Source organism: Eschrichtius robustus, chromosome 15 (assembly GCF_028021215.1).
Source record: "Eschrichtius robustus isolate mEscRob2 chromosome 15, mEscRob2.pri, whole genome shotgun sequence".
In the NCBI taxonomy this organism is placed as follows: domain Eukaryota; kingdom Metazoa; phylum Chordata; class Mammalia; order Artiodactyla; family Eschrichtiidae; genus Eschrichtius; species Eschrichtius robustus.
Window position 1 is genome coordinate 87355473 of NC_090838.1, and position 22200 is coordinate 87377672.

At 38.2% G+C, this 22200-nt stretch overlaps 1 protein-coding gene across 1 annotated transcript in view; it reads left to right on the forward strand.

Moving 5' to 3' along the window:
- VWA3B (von Willebrand factor A domain containing 3B) overlaps positions 1–22200 on the forward strand; it is a 205972-nt gene that overhangs the window by 146325 nt on the left and 37447 nt on the right. The window contains exons 19-20 of the mRNA XM_068564559.1: positions 8859–8977; positions 14067–14117. Of these exons, the coding sequence (XP_068420660.1) occupies positions 8859–8977; positions 14067–14117 (170 nt within the window). The remainder of the gene's footprint in view (positions 1–8858; positions 8978–14066; positions 14118–22200) is intronic.

Sequence of the window (22200 nt, forward strand, 5' to 3'; positions counted from 1 at the left end):
TTGTTTTTTTAATATTGAGCTGCATGAGCTGTTTATATATTTTGGAGATTAATCCTTTGTCCGTTGATTCGTTTGCAAATATTTTTTCCCATTCTGAGGGTTGTCTTTTCGTCTTGTTTGTAGTTTCCTTTGCTATGCAAAAGCTTTTAAGTTTCATTAGGTCCCATTTGTTTATTTTTGTTTTTATTTCCATTACTCTAGGAGGTGGATCAAAAAAGATCTTGCTGTGATTTATGTCAAAGAGTGTTCTTCCTATTTTTCCTCTAAGAGTTTTATAGTGTCTGGTCTTATGTTTAGGTCTTTAATCCATTTTGAGTTTATTTTTGTGTATGGTGTGAGGGAGTGTTCTAATTTCATTCTTTTACATGTAGCTGTCCAGTTTTCCCAGCACCACTTATTGAAGAGACTGTCTTTTCTCCATTGTGTATCCTTGCCTCCTTTGTCATAGATTAGTTGACCATAGGTGTGTGGGTTTATCTCTGGGCTTTCTATCCTGTTCCATTGATCTATATTTCTGTTTTTGTGCCAGTACCATATTGTTTTGATTGCTGTAGCTTTGTAGTATAGTCTGAAGTCAGGGAGTCTGATTCCTCCAGCTCCGTTTTCTTCTCTCAAGATTGCTTTGGCTATTCGGGGTCTTTTGTGTCTCCATGCAAATTTTAAGATTTTTTTGTTCTAGTTCTGTAAAAAATGCCATTGGTAATTTGATAGGGATTGCATTGAATCTGTAGATTGCTTTGGGTAGTATAGTCATTTTCAGAATATTGATTCTTCCAATCCAAGAACATGGTATATCTCTCCATCTGTTTGTGTCATCGTTGATTTCTTTCATCAGTGTCTTATAGTTTTCTGAGTACAGGTCTTTTACCTCCCTAGCTAGGTTTATTCCTAGGTATTTTATTCTTTTTGTTGCAATGGTGAATGGGATTGTCTCCTTAATTTCTCTTTCTGGTCTTTCATTGTTAGTGGATAGGAATGCAAGAGATTTCTGTGCTTTAATTTTGTATCCTGCAACTTCACCAAATTCATTGATTAGCTCTAGTAGTTTTCTCGTGGCATCTTTAGGATTATCTATGTACAGTATCATGTCATCTGCCAACAGTGACAGTTTTACTTCTTCTTTTCCAATTTGTATTCCTTTTATTTCTTTTTCTTCTCTGATTGCCATGGCTGGGACTTCCAAAACTATGTTGAATAATAGTGGTGAGAGTGGACATCCTTGTCTTTTTCCTGATCTTAGAGGAAATGCCTTCAGTTTTTCACCATTGAGAATGATGTTTGCTGTGGGTTTGTCGTATATGGCCTTTATTATGTTGAGGTAGGTTCCCTCTATGCCCACTTTCTGGAGAGTTTTTTTTTTTATCATAAATGGTTATTGAATTTTGTCAAAAGCTTTTTCTGCATCTATTGAGATGATCATATGGTTTTTATTCTTCAATTTGTTAATATGGTGTATCACATTGATTGATTTGTGTACATTGAAGAATCCTTGTATCCCTGGGATAAATCCTACCTGATCATGTTGTGTGATCTTTTTAATGTGTTGTTGGATTCTGTTTGTTACTGTTTTGTTGAGGATTTTTGCATCTATATTCATCAGTGATATTGGTCTGTAATTATCTTTTTTTGTAGTATCTTTGTCTGGTTTTGGTATCAGGGTGATGGTGGCCTCATAGAATGAATCTGGGAGTGTTCCTTCCTCTGCAGTTTTTTGAAAGAGTTTGAGAAGGATGGGTGTTAGCTCTTCTCTAAATGTTTGATAGAATTCACCTGTGAAGCCATCTGGTCCTGGACTTCTGTTTGTTGGAAGATTTTTAATCACAGTTTCAATTTCATTACTTGTGATTGGTCTGTTCGTATTTTCTATTTCTTCCTGGTTCAGTCTTGGACGTTATACCTTACTAAGAATTTGTCCATTTCTTGCAGGTTGTCCATTTTATTGGCATAGAATGGCTTGTACTAGTCTCTTATGATGCTTTGTATTTCTGTGGCATCCATTGTAACTTCTCCTTTTTCATTTATATTTTTATTGATTTCAGTCCTCTCCCTCTTTTTCTTGATGAGTCTGGCTAACGGTTTATCAATTTTGTTTATCTTGTCAAAGAACCAGCTTTTAGTTTTATTGATCTTTGCTATTGTTTTCTTTGTTTCTATTTCATTTATTTCTGCTCTGATCTTTATGATTTCTTTCCTTCTACTAACTTTGAGCTTTGTTTGTTCTTCTTTCCCTAGTTCCTTTAGGTGTAAGGTTAGATTGTTTATTTGAGATTTTTCTTGTTTCTTATTGTATTGCTATAAACTTCCCTCTTAGAACTGCTTTTGCTGCATCCCGTAGGTTTTGGATCATCGTGTTTTCGTTGTCATTTGTCTCTAGGTATTTTTTGATTTCCTCTTTGATTTCTTCAGTGATTTCTTGGTTATTTGGTAACGTATTGTTTAGCCTCCATGTGTTTGTGTTTTTTACATTTTTTTCCCTGTAATTTCTTTCTAATCTCATATCGCTGTGGTCGGAAAAGATGCTTGATATGATTTCAATTTTCTTAAATTTACTGAGGCTTGATTTGTGACCCAAGGTGTGATCTATCCTGGAGAATGTTCCGTGCGCACTTGAGAAGAAAGTTTAATCTGCTGTTTTCAGGTGAAATGTCCTATAAATATCAATTAAATATATCTGTTCTATTGTGTCATTTAAAGCTTGTGTTTCCTTATTAATTTTCTGTCTGGATGATCTGTTCATCTGTGTAGGTGAGGTGTTAAAGTCCCCCACTATTATTGTGTTACTGTCGATTTCCTCTTTTATAGCTGTTAGCATTTGCCTTATGTATGGAGGTGCTCCTATGTTGGGTGCATATATATGTATAATTGTTCTATCTTCTTCTTGGATTGATCCCTTGGTCGTTATGTGGTGTCCTTCCTTGTCTCTTGTAACATTCTTTATTTTAAAGTCTATTTTATCTGATATGAGTATTGGTACTCCCGTTTTCTTTTGATTTCCATTTGCATGGAAAATCTTTTTCCATCCCCTCACTTTCAGTCTGTATGTGTCCCTAGGTCTGAATTGGGTCTCTTGTAGATTACATATATATGGGTCTTGATTTTGTATCCATTCAGCGAGCCTCTGTCTTTTGGTTGGAGCATTTAATCCATTCACATTTAAGGTGATTGTCAATATGTATGTTCCTATTACCATTTTCTTAATTGTTTTGGGTTTGTTTTTGTAGGTCCTTTTCGCTCTTATGTTTCCCGCTTAGAGAAGTTCCTTTAGCATTTGTTGTAGAGCTGGTTTGGTGGTGCTGAATTCTCTTAGCTTTTGCTTGTCTATAAAGCTTTTGATTTGTTTGTCAAATCTGAATGAGATCCTTGCCAGGTAGAGTAATCTTGGTTGTACGTCCTTCCCTTTCATCACTTTAAATATATCGTGCCACTCCCTTTTGGCTTGTAGAGTTTCTGCTGAGAAATCAGCTGTTAACCTTACGGGAGTTCCCTTGTATGTTATTTGTCGTTTTTCCCTTGTTACTTTTAATAATTTTTCTTTGTCTTTAATTTTTGTCAATTTGATTACTCAGCATCTTTCTCCTTGGGTTTATCCTGCCTGGACTTGGGTGGCTATTTCCTTTCCCATGTTAGGGAAGTTTTTGACTATAAGCTCTTCAAATATTTCCTTCGTTCCTTTCTCTCTCTCTTCTTCTTCGGGACCCCTATAATGTGAATGTTGGTGCATTTAATGTTGTCCCAGAGATCTCTTATGCTGTCTTAATTTCTTTTCATTCTTTTTTCTTTATTCTGTTCCGTGGCAGTGATTTCCACCATTCTGTCTTTCAGGTCACTTATCCGTTCTTCTACTTCAGTTATTCTGCTATTGATTCCTTCTAGTGTAGTTTTCATTTCAGTTATTATATTGTTCATCTCTGTTTGTTCTTTAATTCTTCTAGGTCTTTGTTAAACATTTCTTGCATCTTCTTGATCTTTGCCTCCATTCTTTTTCCGAGGTCCTGTATCATCTTCACTATCAATATTCTGGATTCTTTTTCTGGAAGGTTGCCTATCTCCACTTCATTTAGTTGTTTTTCTGGGGTTTTATCTTGTTCCTTCATTTGGTACATAGTCCTCTGCCTTTTCATTTTGTCTCTCTTTCTGTGAATTTGGTTTTCATTCCACAGGCTGCTGGACTGTAGTTCTTCTTGCTTCTGCTGTCTGCCCTGTGGTGTATGAGGCTATCTAAGAGGTTTGTGCAAGCTTCCCGATGGGAGGGACTGGTGGTGGGCAGAGCTGAGTTTTGCTCTGGTAGGCAGAGCTTAGTAAAATTTAATCCGCTTGTCTGATGATGGATGGGGCTGAGTTCCCTCCCTGTTGGTTGTTTGGCCTGAGGCGACCCAGCACTGGAGCCTGCAGGCTCTTTGGAGGGGCTAATGGCAGACTCTGGGAGGGCTCACGCCAAGGAGTACTTCCCAGAACTTCTGCTGCCAGTGTCCTTGTCCCCACGGTAAGCCACAGCTGTCCCCCGCCTCTGCAGGAGAACCTCCAACAGTAGCAGGTAGGTCTGGTTCAGTCTCCTGTGGGGTCACTGCTCTTTTCCCCTGGGTCCTGATGTGTACACTACTTTGTGTGTGCCCTCCAAGAGTGGAGTCTCTGTTTCCCCCAGTCCTGTCGAAGTCCTGCAGTCAAATCCCGCTAACCTTCATAGTCTGATTCTCTGGGAAATCTTCCTCCTGTTGCCCAACCCCCAGGTTGGGAAGCCTGACGTGGGGCTCAGAACCTTCACTCCAGTGGGAGGACTTCTGTGGTATGAGTGTTCTCCAGTTTGTGAGTCACCCACCCAGTGGTTATGGGATTTGATTTTATTGTGATTGTGCCCCTCCTACCATCTCATTGCAGCTTCTCCTTTGTCTTTGGATGTGGGGTATCTTTTTTGGTGAGTTCCGGTGTCTTCCTGTCAATGATTGTTCAGCAGTCACTTGTGAATCTGGTGCTCTAGCGAGAGGAAGTGAGCACATGTCCTTCTACTCCGCCATCTTGAAGCTACAATCCCATTACTGATAAAACTATTCTTAATAGAATTGATAAAACTGTTCTCAACTATTGACAAAATTAGTGGTTAAAGTGTATCTCTGGTCTAACACTGGGAAAAATTCTAACAGAATCAGCCCAAACTAGGGCTGTCCATGTATTCCAGCAATTATGGTCAGTATCTCTCTCTCACTCCCCCCTCCCCCCCGCCCCCCCTTCCTCCCTCTGCCCTCCATCCCTCACAGTTAAAATCTTCTCACACAGGGTGTGATTGGCATCAATTTGGTAAGGCTTCTAGGTTAACCTCAAGAGAATTGAAGTAGGTAATACCTTGAGGCTCCCTTTTATTATCAGTGTCCAGAGGGGTCTCCCATTAGTTGGTAATGCTTGATTTGCATTATAAGAGATAGCAAGTATCTTTGACCAATAGAATGAAATGGAAGCAAGGGTATACCAGTTCCAAGCCCAGGCATTAAGGCTCCTTGGTTATTTCTACTTACTCATTTGTGCCTGGGAATATGCCTGGTCAAGCCTGCTAGAGACACGTGGAGCAGAGCCAAGTCCCCCCAATCATTCCAAGAAGTCATTCCTAGATCAGCCAACAGCTAGTTGGTTGTTCCATTATTTTCTTTTGAAAACATAAACAATTATATATATGTATTCATATCTCTGTATTACTTTCCTAGGTTTGCTGTGACAAAGTGTACCGCAAACTGGGTGGCTTAGAAATTTGTTTATTCTTTCACAATTCTGGAGGCTGGAAGTCTGAAATCTAAGTGTTGGCAGGGCCATGCTTCCTCTGACTGCTCTAAGGAAGAGCCCTTCCTTGACTCTTCCTAGCTTCTGGTAGTGGAATCCTTGGCATCCCTTGGCTTGGAGCTGCATTACTCCAGTCTCTGCCTCTGTCATCACGTGGCCTGGTGTTCTCTGTCTCTGTGTCTGCATTTCCCTCTTCTTATAAAAAAAAAAAAAAAAAAAGAGTTAACAAGTAAAACATGTTCAGGAGGTGTGACCAGGTGCTTTCATTCCCTCTCAAATAGTGTCAGTTTCCTCATTAACCACACTCTCCTCCCCACCTGCTTCCCTACAGAAGCTGGGAAGCCATGATTCTGATCCCCCAAGTCCCTGTGAGAATGCCCCTTATGACCTCATAGTCACACTAAACTTGACATCATCAAGAGAATAGCCCATGGGACCTCCACGTGACCACCATGTTGTAAAAACTAAGACCACAGACTGAAGGTGTGGAGTATGACTTTGTCTTTCCCTAAATCTGCATGCAGAAAGGAATGAGAGTGGGTGCACACGAGCCAAATTTGAACTCCTACCACACTGAAGTCCATGATGGCCATGCAAGGCATGAGATCCAAATCCACCAAAGAGGGAGGTAGAACATTAAACAGCGGGTTTTCTTTACGCATCATCAGTCAGGCATCCAGCGGATCCTGGTGAAATGGTATAATGCTACTAAATATTTCGTGGTGTTGATTTGCAGTTGAGCCATAAGCTGGCAATTTGCAGAGCTACTTATAGACTTCTAGAGGGGTCTTCTTCCCAGGGGAGATAAATATGTAAGGGGCTTTCATTTTGTTGAGACTGATTATTTTTCCTCTGAAAGTTTATGTGAAATTTTAAGAGGTGGTGTTTTTTGTTTGTTTGGTTGGGTTTTTTTTTCCACTTCTGCAAATTTCATTGTTTTCAAAGTCCAGTCAACTCACCTTTTAACCCACTGTTTTGGCTTCTTCTCTTTGACAAAGATTGCTTAGAAACCACATGATGAATTCTTGTGTCTGACAGGTAGCAAGGTTTGACTATTCAGCCAGACTAAATTTCTTGCTTTTCAGCCTTCTGAATCTTTGGCTATTTTGTTTGTTTCTTTTGGTCTTGATGTTTTAATTGCAAAATTATGTAGTTTGCAGTTTCAATATCTATTTTTTTACATGATTTTATTTTATTATTTAAAAATACTATTCTTTTTCTCATCCATTTGTTCTTAACGGCACTCTGTTCTTACACTTATATGACTGTTACATCTTTGAACAACCTAATCATACTTAATTTTAATCATAATTCATATAAAGTTATTGTTAGGTGGCTCGTAAAATTAATTTCTACTCGTGTGAATTGATGTTCTGATTGTTGATTAGCTCAGCTACTGTTTTTAGCATTTTTGTGTGTGTATTTAGGAATTTTAGTACGTTGGCACATTTTGACAAGATTTTTAAAAATCTGTTTTTTTCTCTGTCTTCTGTTTTGCAGTTACCTAAATCCATCCCCTTGTACCCCAGTCATTGGTATTTAGAGCTCTTGTCCCATGATGATACTGGGATAGTGTAGATTGAGGGTGGCTTGGTTCAGTTCTTGGTTGTTAGACTGCACTAGTGTCCTCTCTCACCAGGCAGGGCCTCCTTGCAGGGGTGAGAGAACCTCATACTAGTGCTGGCTTCAGGCACTGAGCCTGACTCAGAGTCCCACTTGCTTTCTGGGAGCTGAGCTCCCACCGCCCCTGCCATCTTTGCCCACGAGAGTCAACAAACACACAACTTCAGCCCTGCTGACTTATTCAACTTTTTGTCTCTAGAAATACATCAACCATGCATCTTTCTTTTTCCTTCTCTCCTTCTTCCTTTCCCTTCTCTCCTTCTTCCTTTCCTTCCTTTCTTTTTATGCATTTTTTTCCTTAAATAACAACAATACAATTTTTGTATGATTTTGAAGGCAAAGGGGAACATAAAACATGAACTCTGTATCATCTGGATTGGAAGTACAAATTTACTTCTTAAAAGTGATTCCCACACTTTTTTAAATTAACATATCAATTTATTGAAATTACTGATAGAAAATATTCTGAAAGTAAATATCACAGGTCCCTGTTGTCAAGGCCAAAGCTTTCTTTCATCTTATTATGATTAATTGGGTTTTTTTAAATTAATTTTTATTGGTGTATAGTTGCTTTGATTCCCCACATTTCTAAAATGCCTACATGCTCCTCGTGGTTGGAATCATACACAGTATCGAAACACTGTTAGACCTTGTATTCTCCCATTAGACTTTTTCTTTTTATGTAAATATTAAGATATGGAATAAGCCTTTTTGCAAACATACATTTATTCATTTATCAATAGATATTTGTTGAGGGCCAGGCACTGTTCTAGGTGATAGGAATACAGCAGTGAATGAAACAAAGTAATATGCAAACAGGTAAGTGTAAAATATTACAGGTACTGTTAAGATAGCATGGAATCAGAGGCAGCCCCAAACCCAGAAGCAAGCATCAGACACAGACAGAAAGAACTCAAAAAGATGCCCTCTCTTTCTGGTTCTCTGCTGTTCTTACAGAAAGTGGTTTCATTGATCACTAAGCCTTCTTTATTTGACATGTATAAAGATCTCTTATAAATTGATAAAGAAAATGGTCAGAAGATATTAACTATAATCAGATATTCTTAAGAGAAAATCAAATTTAAAATAAATATGTGAGAAAGATGTTTAACCCAACTAGTAATTTACAAAGTAGCAACAATGGGATTCTATTTCTTATCGCCTATGCCCTTCAATTTGACAGAGGCTTATTAAGATAACACTTGATTCTGATTTGAGTTTCCTGAAACAGGTTTTTTTGCGGGGGGGGGGGGTATTTTTAAAATATATAGTTTTAAAAATTGGAAGGAAAAAGTTAGCAGTGATATCTCTGATTCTTATTTTTTTAATTTTCTGTATTTTCTCATTTCTCTACAAATATAATGTATTGATTTTATAGTCAGAAAAACATACTGTACAGTCATTAGATCCATTTTTGAAGGCACATGTTAACCTATCAAGTGACCCTTTCCTTTGGCATTGGCATATAGGTGTTCCCTCTGGCACATGTGTGCAATGACACAAATAAGATGACTTTAGTTAACCCCCAAGGAGTGAAGCTCAATATCTACAAGCAAAAAGTGGAACAGGCAATTAAGTCCTATGAAAAGTGAGTATTACACCTGGCTACTCTTTAATGGATGTGGAATTTGTTTTGGCTTGTTTTCCCTTCTTTTAGCTTAAATTTTTCATCTGGCGCAGCTATTTAACAATGGTCCATAAGGAATATTAACAGCAGCAGCAGCTTAACATAAGGGGCTCCCTCTGTGCCAGCATTGCGTTAAGTACTGGGTTGGCCAAAAAGTTCGTTCGAGTTTTTCCCTAAGATGTTACAGAAAAACCCGAGCAAACTTTTTGGCCAACCCAATACTTTACCTGAGTATGTCCAACAGGGTTTTCAAGAAACCGTCTTCCCTTTCCAAACTCTGTAGAAATCTCATGTTTCCATGAACTCTTTAAAGCTTTCCTTTTAGCAGAGTGAATTGGACCATTTTAGCATCTAACATTCTGTAAAGTGACACCACACCACAATAAAGAAATAAAACGCCACAATAATGAGATAATTTATTTAAACAATTTTTATATCAAAATCAAGAAGATGACCAAGTTGACTACAGTGAAAACTGTACTGAGTTAGGGGGCCTTTTTTCCCAAGGGCAAATAACCCAGGGTTTGCCAGGCAACTGCCAGGCTGGAGAAGGAGACCCAGGTGGGAAGGAGACCCAGGGTCCTTGAATCCCAGCCCCTTCCTGGGGCCTGGCTCCTTCCGGCCTGACCCAGGAGCCCGCCTCAGAGTGTTGGTGGAGAACACAGCTCTGGGGCTAGAATCTCACCCACTCCCAGCTCTCTAATCACCTCCGCACCCTGCCCCTCAGCACTTAATTAGCCCTTGGTGCACACGCTTAATTAAACTTTGAGCTACCCAGCTCCTCCAGGCAAGCCTATTCTTGGTTCTGGAAGCTGTGCAATTGGGTTTTCATTTACCACCATGTGGTTGGGAAAAAGGCAATAAAGTACGCCAAAGTGAACGACGGGGGCCCAGGCCAGCATTTACTGACCTGCTGTCATTTTGCAGTGTGTCTAGTGTGTGTTCAAAAAAAAGTATAAAGCCTGACTTCTGTTGCCTGGAGTGCACGACCCAGCGCAGAGGCTGGCCTTTCTGCCCCACGCCCATCACAGTCTTCTCCGAGTCTCCTTACACTTGAGCCTCCTCCACTGCCCTTGCCTGAGAGCTGAGGCTGTGTCGCATGGGCTCCTGCAGCTGCCTCCACGGGCTTCTCAGGACTTCTCTGAGTCTTTGTGGGCCCTTCGTTTCTCTCAAAGGCAGGCTGAACTCTGCCAAGGCTTGCCCTCCCCTGTGGGCCTGAGACTTTGCTATGTAGGTACCCTCTTACTGGTTCTGGCCCTCTTCTCCGCCTCCCCACCCCCGCACCAGGCAGTCCTTCCCTTGCCTTGAAGCTCCACTGCCCCTCTTCCTGCCCCCTCCCACCAGCTGTCCTCTTTCTTCCCTTCTTGCCTCAGCGCCAATGGCCCTCCCCAGAGAGGCCTTTCCCCAACGACTCTGCACCACCCACCTTGCGTGTGGCCCTCGGAGCGCTCACAGCTTCTGTACAGGCCTGTCCCTTCCCTGCGAGGATGTCGGCCCCCAAAGGCAGGGGCTGGGCTGCTTGCTTTCCCCCTGGTCTCCTCTTCCTAGCAGGTGTCACTATATATATATATATATATATATATATATATATATATATATATATATATGTATTTGACTGTTGGAATTTAATTTGAATTTGATCTAATTCAAGTTTACTTATTAAAATTGATCCAATTCAGTTATTCAAAATGAAATATAATAATATCATTCATATTGTAATTTAATTTGCTTGACTCATTCAAATATTTGAGTGCTGTAATTACCTGGTCTGTGAAAGCCTGATGCAAGGCCATGAGCTGGGGCTTTGAGGTCAGATAGCTCGGGGGTTTCATTCTTGGCTCTGACAGCTACTTGACAGGTCATATGACACTTGTGAGCTTCATTTGCAAGATCTGGCTCACGGGGCAGTTGTGAGGGTTATGTAAATTATATATAAAGAGCAACTAATGTTAATTATTTCCCTCTTTCATTCCCTATATCTTCTAATGCTAAAATAACCATAAATACATGGAATGGAAGGGTCACACAGCTCTTCCCACTGAGCTGACCCTTTCCCAAGAGTTTCCAGAAGGACAGGGACCCTTCCTTCCCAGGCAGAAGAGAGTCCTTCATTAATGGCAATACCAAAATACAGACATAGTAGTGATTTGTTCCAGTTCTTACTTCCAGTGAGTGAATCGGAAAAGCCTTTTAGTACCCTTAGAGGAATATTATACTATATTGTTTATTAAAATGATATTAATTTAAATATGATCATTAACATTTATTTTAATATGATTAATATTTGATATTATTGATTGCATTAGTATTAATAACTTGATGTTTATTTTAAATGAATTATTTATTTAATATTGTTATTTAATCATATTAACATTAATATTATACAGAACAAAGCTTCCTGATCTTTTGTATTCAATAGTATTTAAGAATTTTGCTGGCATAAATGTCAGTTCCCTTTTCCATCTTGCTTCATCTTTGTGAAGATAGGCAGAATATGAAAAGATGAAAAGTAATTAATGAAACTTAGTTTATCCCCATCTCATCCCCAATAAAACGTTTCTAAGGAGTTTCCCACCACAAGTAAGCCAGATAGAACCCTAAGTCCGTATGGTTAGGGGTGACCAAATGAGTGGGAAGCTTATAGTCCTCTGGTCAAAATAGTGACATAAACTAGCAATTTTGGTCACACTTAGTGCCCATGTGTAGGCGTCCTTCTGGTTCAATATTTTAAGAATTGCAGAAGCAGTTTTGGCTTTGTGTGTCTGAGCATAAGCTCTGAGTGAGGATTACCAGGGTTGGCTGGATTCTGGGGTGATTTTTCCACAGCTTGTGTTGTGAATCTAAGGTCAAGGTCTCAGCCCTCAGATCCACAGGAGAAGCATCAGTTCTGGCTCAGGGACCAGGCATAGTAACCTCTGCTTATCACCGATTTGCTTGGGCTGCTGACTAGACTTCTGAAGTGTCATTAGTTACAAGTTGCTTTGCAAATGAGCCACTCGGTACAAGTAGATTTGCAAACTAGAGGTAGAGAAAGCTAGTAAACGCTACGCTCAACCAAATTTCAGTCTCCTAAAACAAAGAGGAAAACTGTGGTTTGTCAAATCCCAGCATCCCACAAGGACTGCCCTCGTCCCGCACGCTTAGAGGCTTTCCCACAGTTGCCTTCCGGGACAGTGGAGCCGGGATTCACACCCTCTCTGCTGCCCTCAGCTCACACCCACTCGCTTTTTCTGCCCTGTGTGCTTTGAAATAGTTCAGTGAAGGCGGAAAACAGAGGAATAATAGAGGTTATGAAAATACCCTCTTGGAAAAATATTTTCTAAAGAACCGAATTAAAATTAAAGACATGTCCTAGCTAATTGGACCCACATTCACCAACTGTTTCTGAGTGTCTAAGCCTCACCCTCCTTCAGAAGCTGGAGGGAATGAGCCTTAGTTATTCCTGGTCACTTTATACATACAGCTCACTTAATCCTCGCAACTCCAAGGGTAGGTGGTGTTACCTTTGTTTTATCAATAAGAAAACAGTGTTTCAAAAAGTTATGTAACAGGTTCACACAGCGGCAAAGTGGAGATGCTGAGATTTGAACCCAGACCCACGTAGCTCCCAAGCCCTCGTCACACTCCCAGCCTCCCTACTCTACTGCCTGCACTTTCAAGGTTTAGACTTAAAAGGATTTACAGTTTTGTTTTGTTTTTTCCCCAGAAATGCACACAAGCCTTAGAAACCCTGATCATTGTTTCATCAACCACATCATTAAAGAAAACCATTTCCAAATAGGCCCCAAAGAACCAAAAACATCAAGAGACACAGGAGCAGAGCTGGCTTGTTTCCCACTTCCTGACTCTTTCTGTCACTTACAGAGCATTTACCTGTGTCAGACACAGTTCTGTGTGCGGTGCACGTAACTTGCTCATTGAGTCTGCACTGCAGCGCAGGGAGGGAGGTACAATGATTACCCCCTTTCTACAGAAAAGTTGGCTACTGGCCCAAAGTCTCCCAGCTAATAAGAGGAGGAGCTAGCTGAGCTTTGGACCCAGGCAGTCTGGCTCCAGGGTCTGTGCTTTTCACCACCGTGCCAGACCCCCTTTCCGTGATCTCACCAGGCCTGTGATGGGAGATCAGGGCAGGATAACACCACCCAAAGTGTGCTCCCAGAGCCCTGTGCCACGGACGCTGGGTCCCAGGATTAGAAGCATGCCTCCTGGGGAGAGGCAGTATTCTCCCACCCCATTTTATTGAAGCTTTTTTGCTTCATGGAACACCAGCTCACAACCTGTGGAGCCAGTGTTCTGCGCCCTGTGCCCTAGTAAGCCTGATTTGGGTGATGATGTAGCACTACAGAACTGGGCTGGAAGCTCTGGAAAAAGCACCACTGATTGGTAACAAGAAAAGGAGCTGTAACTACCTGATAGAAAGCACTGGCTCCAACTTCCTCCTTTCTTCCTGGGTTGCCAGCATCTCTCTGCGAACGCATTCGGTGAGCTTTAGTCTCAGCCCCACCAACTCTCGGTGCTGGATAAGTAAGGCGTTTCATCTGTCTGCCCCTCTCAGCGGCTGCGTTTGGAAAACAAGGAGATCAGGCTGGTTGATCTCTAAAGTGTGTCCCAATCCTCTTTATTTATGACCCTATTAACCTTTTTTTTTTTTGCTCTGAGAATCCAGACAGAAGAATGTCTACAGAAGGCAGGCTAAGGGCACACATATTTTTCCTTATGAAGAAAAGCAGTGGGTGTTTAGAAATATCTTCTTGCAGGGATAATGAGGACCAGTTTGTTTGCTGCCTTTTCTCAGCCCGGGTTTTACCTGATCCAGCTGAGAGCTGTGCCCTCCTTTAATATTTAGCATGATTGCCACAAAGCCATGAGGCTTCCGCAGTGATGCTGAGGGTGGGAGACACTCACATCCAATCTCTTTGAGTGAGTGGCAATGACGTGGTCCTGCGGTGGTGGTGCTGCGTGGCTTGGGATCTCCCTGCGCGGGGTCAGCTTTTTGTCATGAAATGAACTATTGCTACTAAATAACTATTGTTGATTTTTTTTTAAACAGGCGCCTGAATAAAATTGTTTGGCAAGCATTATCTCAAGAGGAAAAAAAAAAGTAAGCCAGTTTCTTCTCACTTTTTAAAAATTTTTAAAATTTTGGTGAAATTCACATAACCTACAGTTAACAGTTTTTAAATGTACAATTCAGTGGTATTTAAGTTATTCAAAATGTTGTGCAAACCACCACCTCCCTCTAGTTTCAAAACTTTTTTATCATCTCAGAAAACACCTTGCACCCATTAAGTAATCCTTCCCCATTCCTCTCTCCCCGTCTGGTAACCACCAGTCTGCTTTCTGTCTCTGTGAATCTGCATATTCTGCATGTATCATATGAAAGGAATCATATATCATGTGACCTTTTGTGTCTGGCTTCTTTTACTTAGTTAATGTAAAAATTTAATGTTTTCAAGGTGCCTCCAAGTTGTAAGCATATGTAGTATTTCCTTCCTTGTTATGCCTGAGTAATGATCCGTTGTATGTATATACCACAGTTTGTTTATCCATTCTCCCATTGATGGATATTTGGGTTGTGTCTACTTTGGGGCTTTTATGAACAATGCTGCAAAATGCGTAGAAGTTTCTGTGTGGACATGTGTTCTCATTTCTCTTGAGTACATACCTAGCCGTGGATATTCGGGGTCACAGAGTAATTCTGTGTTTAACTTTTTGAGGAACTGCCAAACTTCATTTACTTTCCACAACTGCATCTTTTTACATTCCCACCTCGTACATACAGCAATGTATGAGGGTTCTTGTTTCTCCACATTGTTGCCGACACTAGTTATTTTTCTTGTTTTAAAAAACTGAAATCGAGCTTCCCTGGTGGCGCAGTGGTTAAGAAACCACCTACCAATACAGGGAACACGGGTTCGAGCCCTGGTCCGAGAAGATCCCCTTAGCGGAGCAGCTAAGCCTGTGCGCTACAACTACTGAGCCTGTGCTCTACAGCCCGCGAGCCACAACTACTGAGCCCATATGCCACAACTACTGACGCCCATGCACCTAGAGCCCATGCTCCACAACAAGAGAAGCCACCGCAATGAGAAGCCCACGCACCGCAACCAAGAGTAGCCCCCACTCACCACAACTAAAGAAAGCCTGCGTGCAGCAACGAAGACCCAATGCAGCCAATAAATAAATAAGTAAATAAATAAATTTATATAAATAAATAAATAAATAAAAATAAAAAACTGAAGTCATCCTAGTGGGTGTGAAGTAATATCTCACTGTGGTTTTCACTTGCATTTCCTTAATGATCAATATTGTTGAACATTCTTTTGTGTGCTTGTTGGTCATGTGTACATCTTCTTCAGAGAAATATCTATTCAGGTCTTTTGCCCATTTGTAAATTGAGTAGTTTGTATTTTGTTGTTGAGTTGTAAGAGTTCTAGATATCAAACCTTATCAGATATATGATTTGCCAATATTTTCTCCCATTCTATAGATTGTCTTTTCACATTCTTGATAATGTCCTTTTTTTGCCCAAAAGTTTTTAATTTCTAGGAAGTCAATTTATCTATTTTTCCTTTCATTGATCATGATTTTGGTGTCAAATCTAAGGATCTATTGCCAAATATGAAGTCATGAAGATTTACCACTGTGTTTTCTTCTAATACTTCTATGGTTTTAGCTGTTACATTTAGGTCATTGATCCATCTTGAGTGAATTTTTGTATATGGAGTGAGGTAGGGGTTCAACTTCTTTTTTCTGCATGAAGATACCCATTTTTTTCTAGTAACATTTGTATAAGAGACTATTTTCTAGTACCATTTGTTTAAGAGGCTATATTGAACAGTCTTGGCATACTTGTCAAAAACCAATAACCATATATATTTTCATTTATTTCTGAACTCTCTTTCTATTCCATTGGTCTATATGCTTATTTTTATACCAGTACCACACTCTTCTGACAACTGTAGTTTTGTAGTGAGTTTTGAAATTGGGAAGTGAAAGTCTCCTAACTTTGTTCTTCTATTTCAAAATTGTTTTGTTATTTGTGGCCCATTGAAGTTCCATATGAATTTGAGGATTAGCTTTTTCATTTCTGCAAAAAAACCATTGGAATTTTGATAGGGATTACACTAAATCTGTAGGTCACTTTGGGGTATCTCCATTTATTTAAGTCTTCAGTTTTCTTCAGCAATATTTTGTAGTCTTCAGTGTACAAGTCTTTTACCTTTATATTATTTTATTCTTTTGGATACTATTGTAAATGGAATTGTTTTCTTAATTTTATTTCCAGCATATAGAAATATAACTAGTATTGCTAGTATGTAGAAATACAACTTATTTTTGTGTGTTGATCTTACAACTTTGCTGACTTTATTAGTTCTGGTAGTTTTGCAGTGGGGGGGAATCTATGGAATATTCTATGTATAGAAATATGTCATCTACAAACAGAGATAGTTTTACTTCTTTCCAACTTGTATGTCTTTTATTTCTTTCTCTTGCTTAATTGATTTGAGAATTCCAATATAATATTGAATAGCAGTGGTGAAAGAAGGCATTCTTGTCTTGTTCCTGATCACAGGGAGAAAACTTTCAGTCTTTTATCATTGAGCAGGATGTTAGTTGTGGATTTTTCATAAATGCCCTTTATCATGATAAGGAAGTTCTCTTGTATTCCAAGTTGCTTGTTTTTATCATGAAAGTGTGTTTGTTGAATTTTGTCAAATGCTTTTCCTGCATCTATTGAGATGATCACATGGGTATTTTTTTCCTCTGTTCTATTGATGTAGTGTATTAAATCAATTGATTTTCTTAGGTTGAACCACCCTTGCATTCTTGGGATAAATCCCACTTAGTCATGGTGTATAATCCTTTTAATGGTCTATTGGATTTGTTTTGCTAGTAATATGGTGAGGCTATTTAGTTCTATATTCATAAGCAGAAATGGTCATGTAGTTTTCTTCTCTTTAGCATCTTTGTCTGGCATTGGTATCAGATGAATCTTGTCCTCATATAATGTATTCGGAAGTGACTCCTCTCTTCTGTTTTTTTGGGATTGAATAGGGTTGATGTTAATTGATCTTTTTATGTTTGGTAGAATTCATCAGTGAGGCCTTTTGGTCCTGGACTTTTCTTTGTTGGGGGATTTTTTGATTACTGATTCAATGTCTTTATTATAGGCTGTTGAGATTGTCTATTTTGTGTGAAGTCAGTTTTGGTAATTTGTGTGTTTCTAGGAATTTGTCCATTTGTATAGATTATCTAATTTGAAAACATACAGTCGTTCATATTATTCTCTATAATCCTTTTAATTTTTGTAAGATCAATAGTAATGTCCTTGCTTTTGTTTCTGATTTTAGTAGTTCTGTCTTTTCTCCTTTTAGTCAGCCTAGCTAAAGCTTTGCCAATTTTGTTGATATTGTCAGAAACCAACTTTTCATTTTGTTGATTCTGTTATTTTTCTATTCTCTCTTTTGTTTATCTCTGCTCTAATCTTTCATATTTCCTTCCTTCTGCTGGCTTTGGATTTAGTTTTCTCTTCTTTTTCTTGTTCCTTAAGGTGTACACCTAGGTTGTTGATTTGAGATGTTTCTTCCTTTTTACTAGACATTTACAGCCAGAAATTTCCCTCTGACCATTGGCTTTGCTGCATCCCATGTGTTTTTATATATTGTGTTTTCATTTTTATTTATCTCAACGTATTTTCTAATTTCCAGTTTCTAACAGTGATTTCTTCTTTGACCCATTGGTTGTTTTAAGAGTGTGGTGTTTAAATTTGTATGTATATACTTCCAGTTTTCCAGTTTTATCTCTGTTATTATTTCTGGCTTCATTCCACTGTTCTGGAAAAGGTACTCTATATGATTTGATCTTTAAAATATTTTGAGAATTGCCTTACAACCTAACATATGGTCTATCCTGGAGAATGTTGCATGTGCATTTAAGAATACTTATTCTACTGTTGTTGGGTGAGGTGTTCTATATATAAATCTAGTTGTTTTATAGTGTTTTCTAGTTCTCTGTTTCCTTTGTGATCTTCTGTCTGGTTGTTCTGTTATTGAAAGTGGGATATTGAAGTCTCCTTTTTGTACAACTGTCTATATCTTCCTTCGATTTTGTCAATGTTTGCTTCATATACTTTTGGGCTCTGTTGATAGATGCATATGTATTTACAGTTGTTATGTCTTCTTGATGATTTGACATTTTTATTAATATAAATAATGTCCTTCTTTTTCTCTTGTAAAAGTGTATGACTTAAAATCTATTTTATCTGACATTAGTATAATCATTCCAGCTCTCTTTTGGTTATTATTTGCATGGAATATCTTTTTTCATTTTATCACGTTCAACCTATTTGTGTCTTTAAGTCTAAAGTGGGTCTCTTTATAGTAGCATATAGTTGGATCATGGTTTTTTAATCCATTCTGCCGATCTCTGTCTTTTAACTGGTGAGTTTAATCCATTTACATTTACAGTAACTACTGATAATGAAGGACTTACTTCTGTCATTGTGCTATTTGTTTTGTATATGTCTTGTCTATTTTGTTTCTCAATTCCTCCAATATCGCCTTCTTTTGTATTTGATTTTTTTCTAACGTATCATTATGATCCCTCTTCATTTCCTTTTTTGCAGTTTTTCATTATTTTCTTAATGATTACACGGAGATTACAGTTAACATCCTAAATTTATAACAAAGTAGTTTGAATTGATATCAACTTATTTTCAATAGTGTACATTATCTCTGTTTCTATCCAGCTCTATCCCCTCTTTATATTGTTATTGTCACAAATTACATCTTTTACATTATGTGTCCGTTTATAATCATTGTTTTCTGCATTTGTCTTTTAAATAATATAGGAAACAAAAGAGGAGTTACATACCAAAAATACAAGAATATTAGCTTTTATATTTACTTATGTAGTCATCTTTGCCAGTCATCTTTATTTCTTCATATGGCCAGTGTAACTTGTCTTCCAGCGTCCTTTTATTTCATCCTGAAGAGGTCTCTTTAGCATTTCCTGTATGGAGAAGCCCTACTAGCAACAAACACCCTTGGCTTTTGTTATGTGTTAACAAATGTGTTAATTTGTCCTTCATTGTGAAGGATAGTTTTGCCAGATATAGAATCCTTGCTTGATAGTGTTTTCCTCTCAGCATTCTAAATATACCATATCAATGGGACTTCTCTGGTGGTCCAGTGGTTAAGACTCTGCACTTCCAATGCAGGGGGCATGGGTTCGATCCCTGTTCAGGGAACTAAGATCCCATATGCCATGCGGTGCGGCCTAAATAAATAAATAAATAAACAAACAAACCCTATCGCTGCCTTCTGGACTTCATGGTTTCTGATAAGAAATCAGCTGTTGATCTTATTAAGGATTTCTTGTTCATGAGCCACTTTTGTTCCTTTCAAGATTCTCTGTTTGTCTTTGTCTTTCAACAGTTTGATTGTAGTATAGTGTCTTGGTATAGCTCTCTTTGAGTGTATTCTGCTTTTCATTCACTGTGCCTCTTGGATTGTGTAGATGTATGTCTTCCATCAAATTTGGAGAGTTTTTGGTCATTATTTCATTTTTGCCAAATATTTTCACCCTTTTCTCTCTCATTTCCTTTTGGTACTCTCATAATACATATGTTGTTAAGCTTGATAGAATCCCATATGTCCTTTAGACTCTTCTTCATTCTTGTATTCTTTCTGCTCCAGAGACTATGTAATCTCATTTGATCTATCTGCAAGTTTGCTGATTCTTTCTCCTGCCTGCTCAAATCTACTGTTAAAACCCTCTAATGAATTTTTCATTTGCACCTATAGTACTTTTCAGCTCTAGAATTTCTGTTTGGTTCATTTTCATAATTTCTCTTTATTGATATTGTCTAGTTGCTCATATATCATTCTCAGGATTTCATTTAGTTCTTTGTCCATGGTTCCCTTCACCTCTTTGAGCATATTTAAGACAGTTATTTTAAAGTCTTTCTCTACCAAATCCAGTGTCTGGACTTCATCTGTCAGTTGCCTTTTTTCCATGTGAATGGGTTATATACTTCCATGTTTCTTTGTAATTTTTTATTGAGAACTGAACATTTTGGACATTGTAACGTAGTAACTCTGGAAATTAGATTCTCTACCCTCCCCAGAAATTTCTGTTGTTGCCTGATGAAGGCTGCAGTTGTTTCTTTAGTGTCTTTCCACACTATTTTTGCAAAGACTATATTCCTTGTCATGTGTGTTCACTGAAGTATTGTTTCATCTCTGCGGTCAGCCAGTGACCTGACAGAGATTTCCCTAAATGCAAGCCTCTCTCTTCATCAAGCATTCGCCTGGATACTGTAAGTATTCAACTAGATTCCAGAGTTCCAAAATAGCTAATTCTATCCATAGTTGTTTTGGTGAAAAGACAAATTCCTTGATTTCTCTACTTTACCATCTTTCATGACATCACTTCCCTCCTCACTATCTAAAGCAAGGTTTGAGTAAGTTATGAGGCCTTTATTATATTGAGATAGTTTCCTTCTATTCCTAGTTTGTTGAGTGTTTGATTTTTTAATCACGAAAGAGTGTTGAATTTTGTCATGATTTTGCTGTATCAATTCAGATGATCAAGTGGTTTTTTTCCTTCATTCTGTTACTGTGATGTATTATATTGATTCATTTTTGTATGTTGCATTCCAGGAATAAAATCTCACTCTTCATGGTGTATAATCCTTTCATAATATGCTGTTGAATTTGGTTTGCTAGTATTGTGTTGAGGATTTTTGAATCAATGTTCACAAGGAATATTGGGCTGTAGTTTTCTTGTAGTATCTTTGTCTGGCTTTGGTATCAGGGTAATGCTGGCATCATAGAATGAGTTTCAAAATGTTCCCTCTTCTTAAATATTAAATATTTGGAAGTATTTCCAAAATACTTGGAAGTATTTGAGGAGGATTGGTGTTAATTCTTCTTTGAATGTGTGGTAGCACTCTCCATGGAAGCTACATAGTGCTGAGCTCATGCTTGTTGGAAATTATTTGCTTACTGATTCAGTCTCCTTACTAGTTATAGGTCTGTTCAGATTTTTTATTTCTTCCTGATTCAGTCTTAGTTGGTTATAATTTTATAGGAATTTATCCATTTCTTCTAGATTATCCATTTTGTTGGTGTATCATGGATCATAGTAGTCTTTTATGATCCTTTTTATTTCTGTGACAACAGTTGTAATGTTCGCTCTTTCCTTTCTGATTCTAGTTATTTGAATCTTCTCTTTTTTCCTCTTAATCTAGCTAATAAGCATTTGTCAGTTTTGTTGTTCTTTCCAGAATCTAACTCTTAGTTTCATAGATTTTTTTCTATTGTTTTTCTATACTCTATTTCACTTATTTCTGCTCTAATCTTTATTTCCTTCTTTCTGCTAACTTGGGTTTAGTTTATTCTCCATTTTCCCAGTTCCTTTAGGTGTAAAGTTAAGTTGTTGATTTGAGATTTTTCCTCTGTTTTAATGTAAATATTTAGCACTATAAATTTCCCTCTTATGACTGCTTTTGCTGTATCTTAGATATTTTGATATACTGTATTTTTATTTTAAAATATCTCAAGATATTTTATAATCTCCCTTATGATTTCTTCTTTGACCCATTGGTTGTTTAAGAGTGGGTTGTTTAATTTCCACATATTTGTGTATTTTCCAGTTTTCCTTCTGCTACTGATTTCTAGTTTTATTCCATTGTTATTGGAGATTATACTTTATATGATTTAATCTTAAAAACTTTTAATACTTGTGTTCTTACATGTGGTTTATCCTGGAGAGAATGTTCCATGTGCACTTAAGAAGAATATGTATTCTGCTGTTGGCTGGTGATGTGTTCTGTATATGTCTGTTAGGTCTAATCTGTTAGGTCTAATTAATCTACAGTGTTTTTCAAGTCCTCTGTTTCTTTATTGGTCTTCTGTTTGGTGGTCTATCCATTATTGAAAATGGAAATTGAAATCTCCTCCTTTTATAGTGTTTCCTTCTATTTCTCCCTTCAATTCTGTTAATGTTTGCTTCTATATTTGGGAACTCTGAAATTAGGTGCATATATATCTATGATTGTCATATCTTCCGGGTGGATAGACCCTTTTACCATTATATAATGTCCTTCTTTGTCCTTGTGACAATTTATGACTTTAAATAGTCATAATTTGCTAATTTATTTCTTCTGATTGACGAAG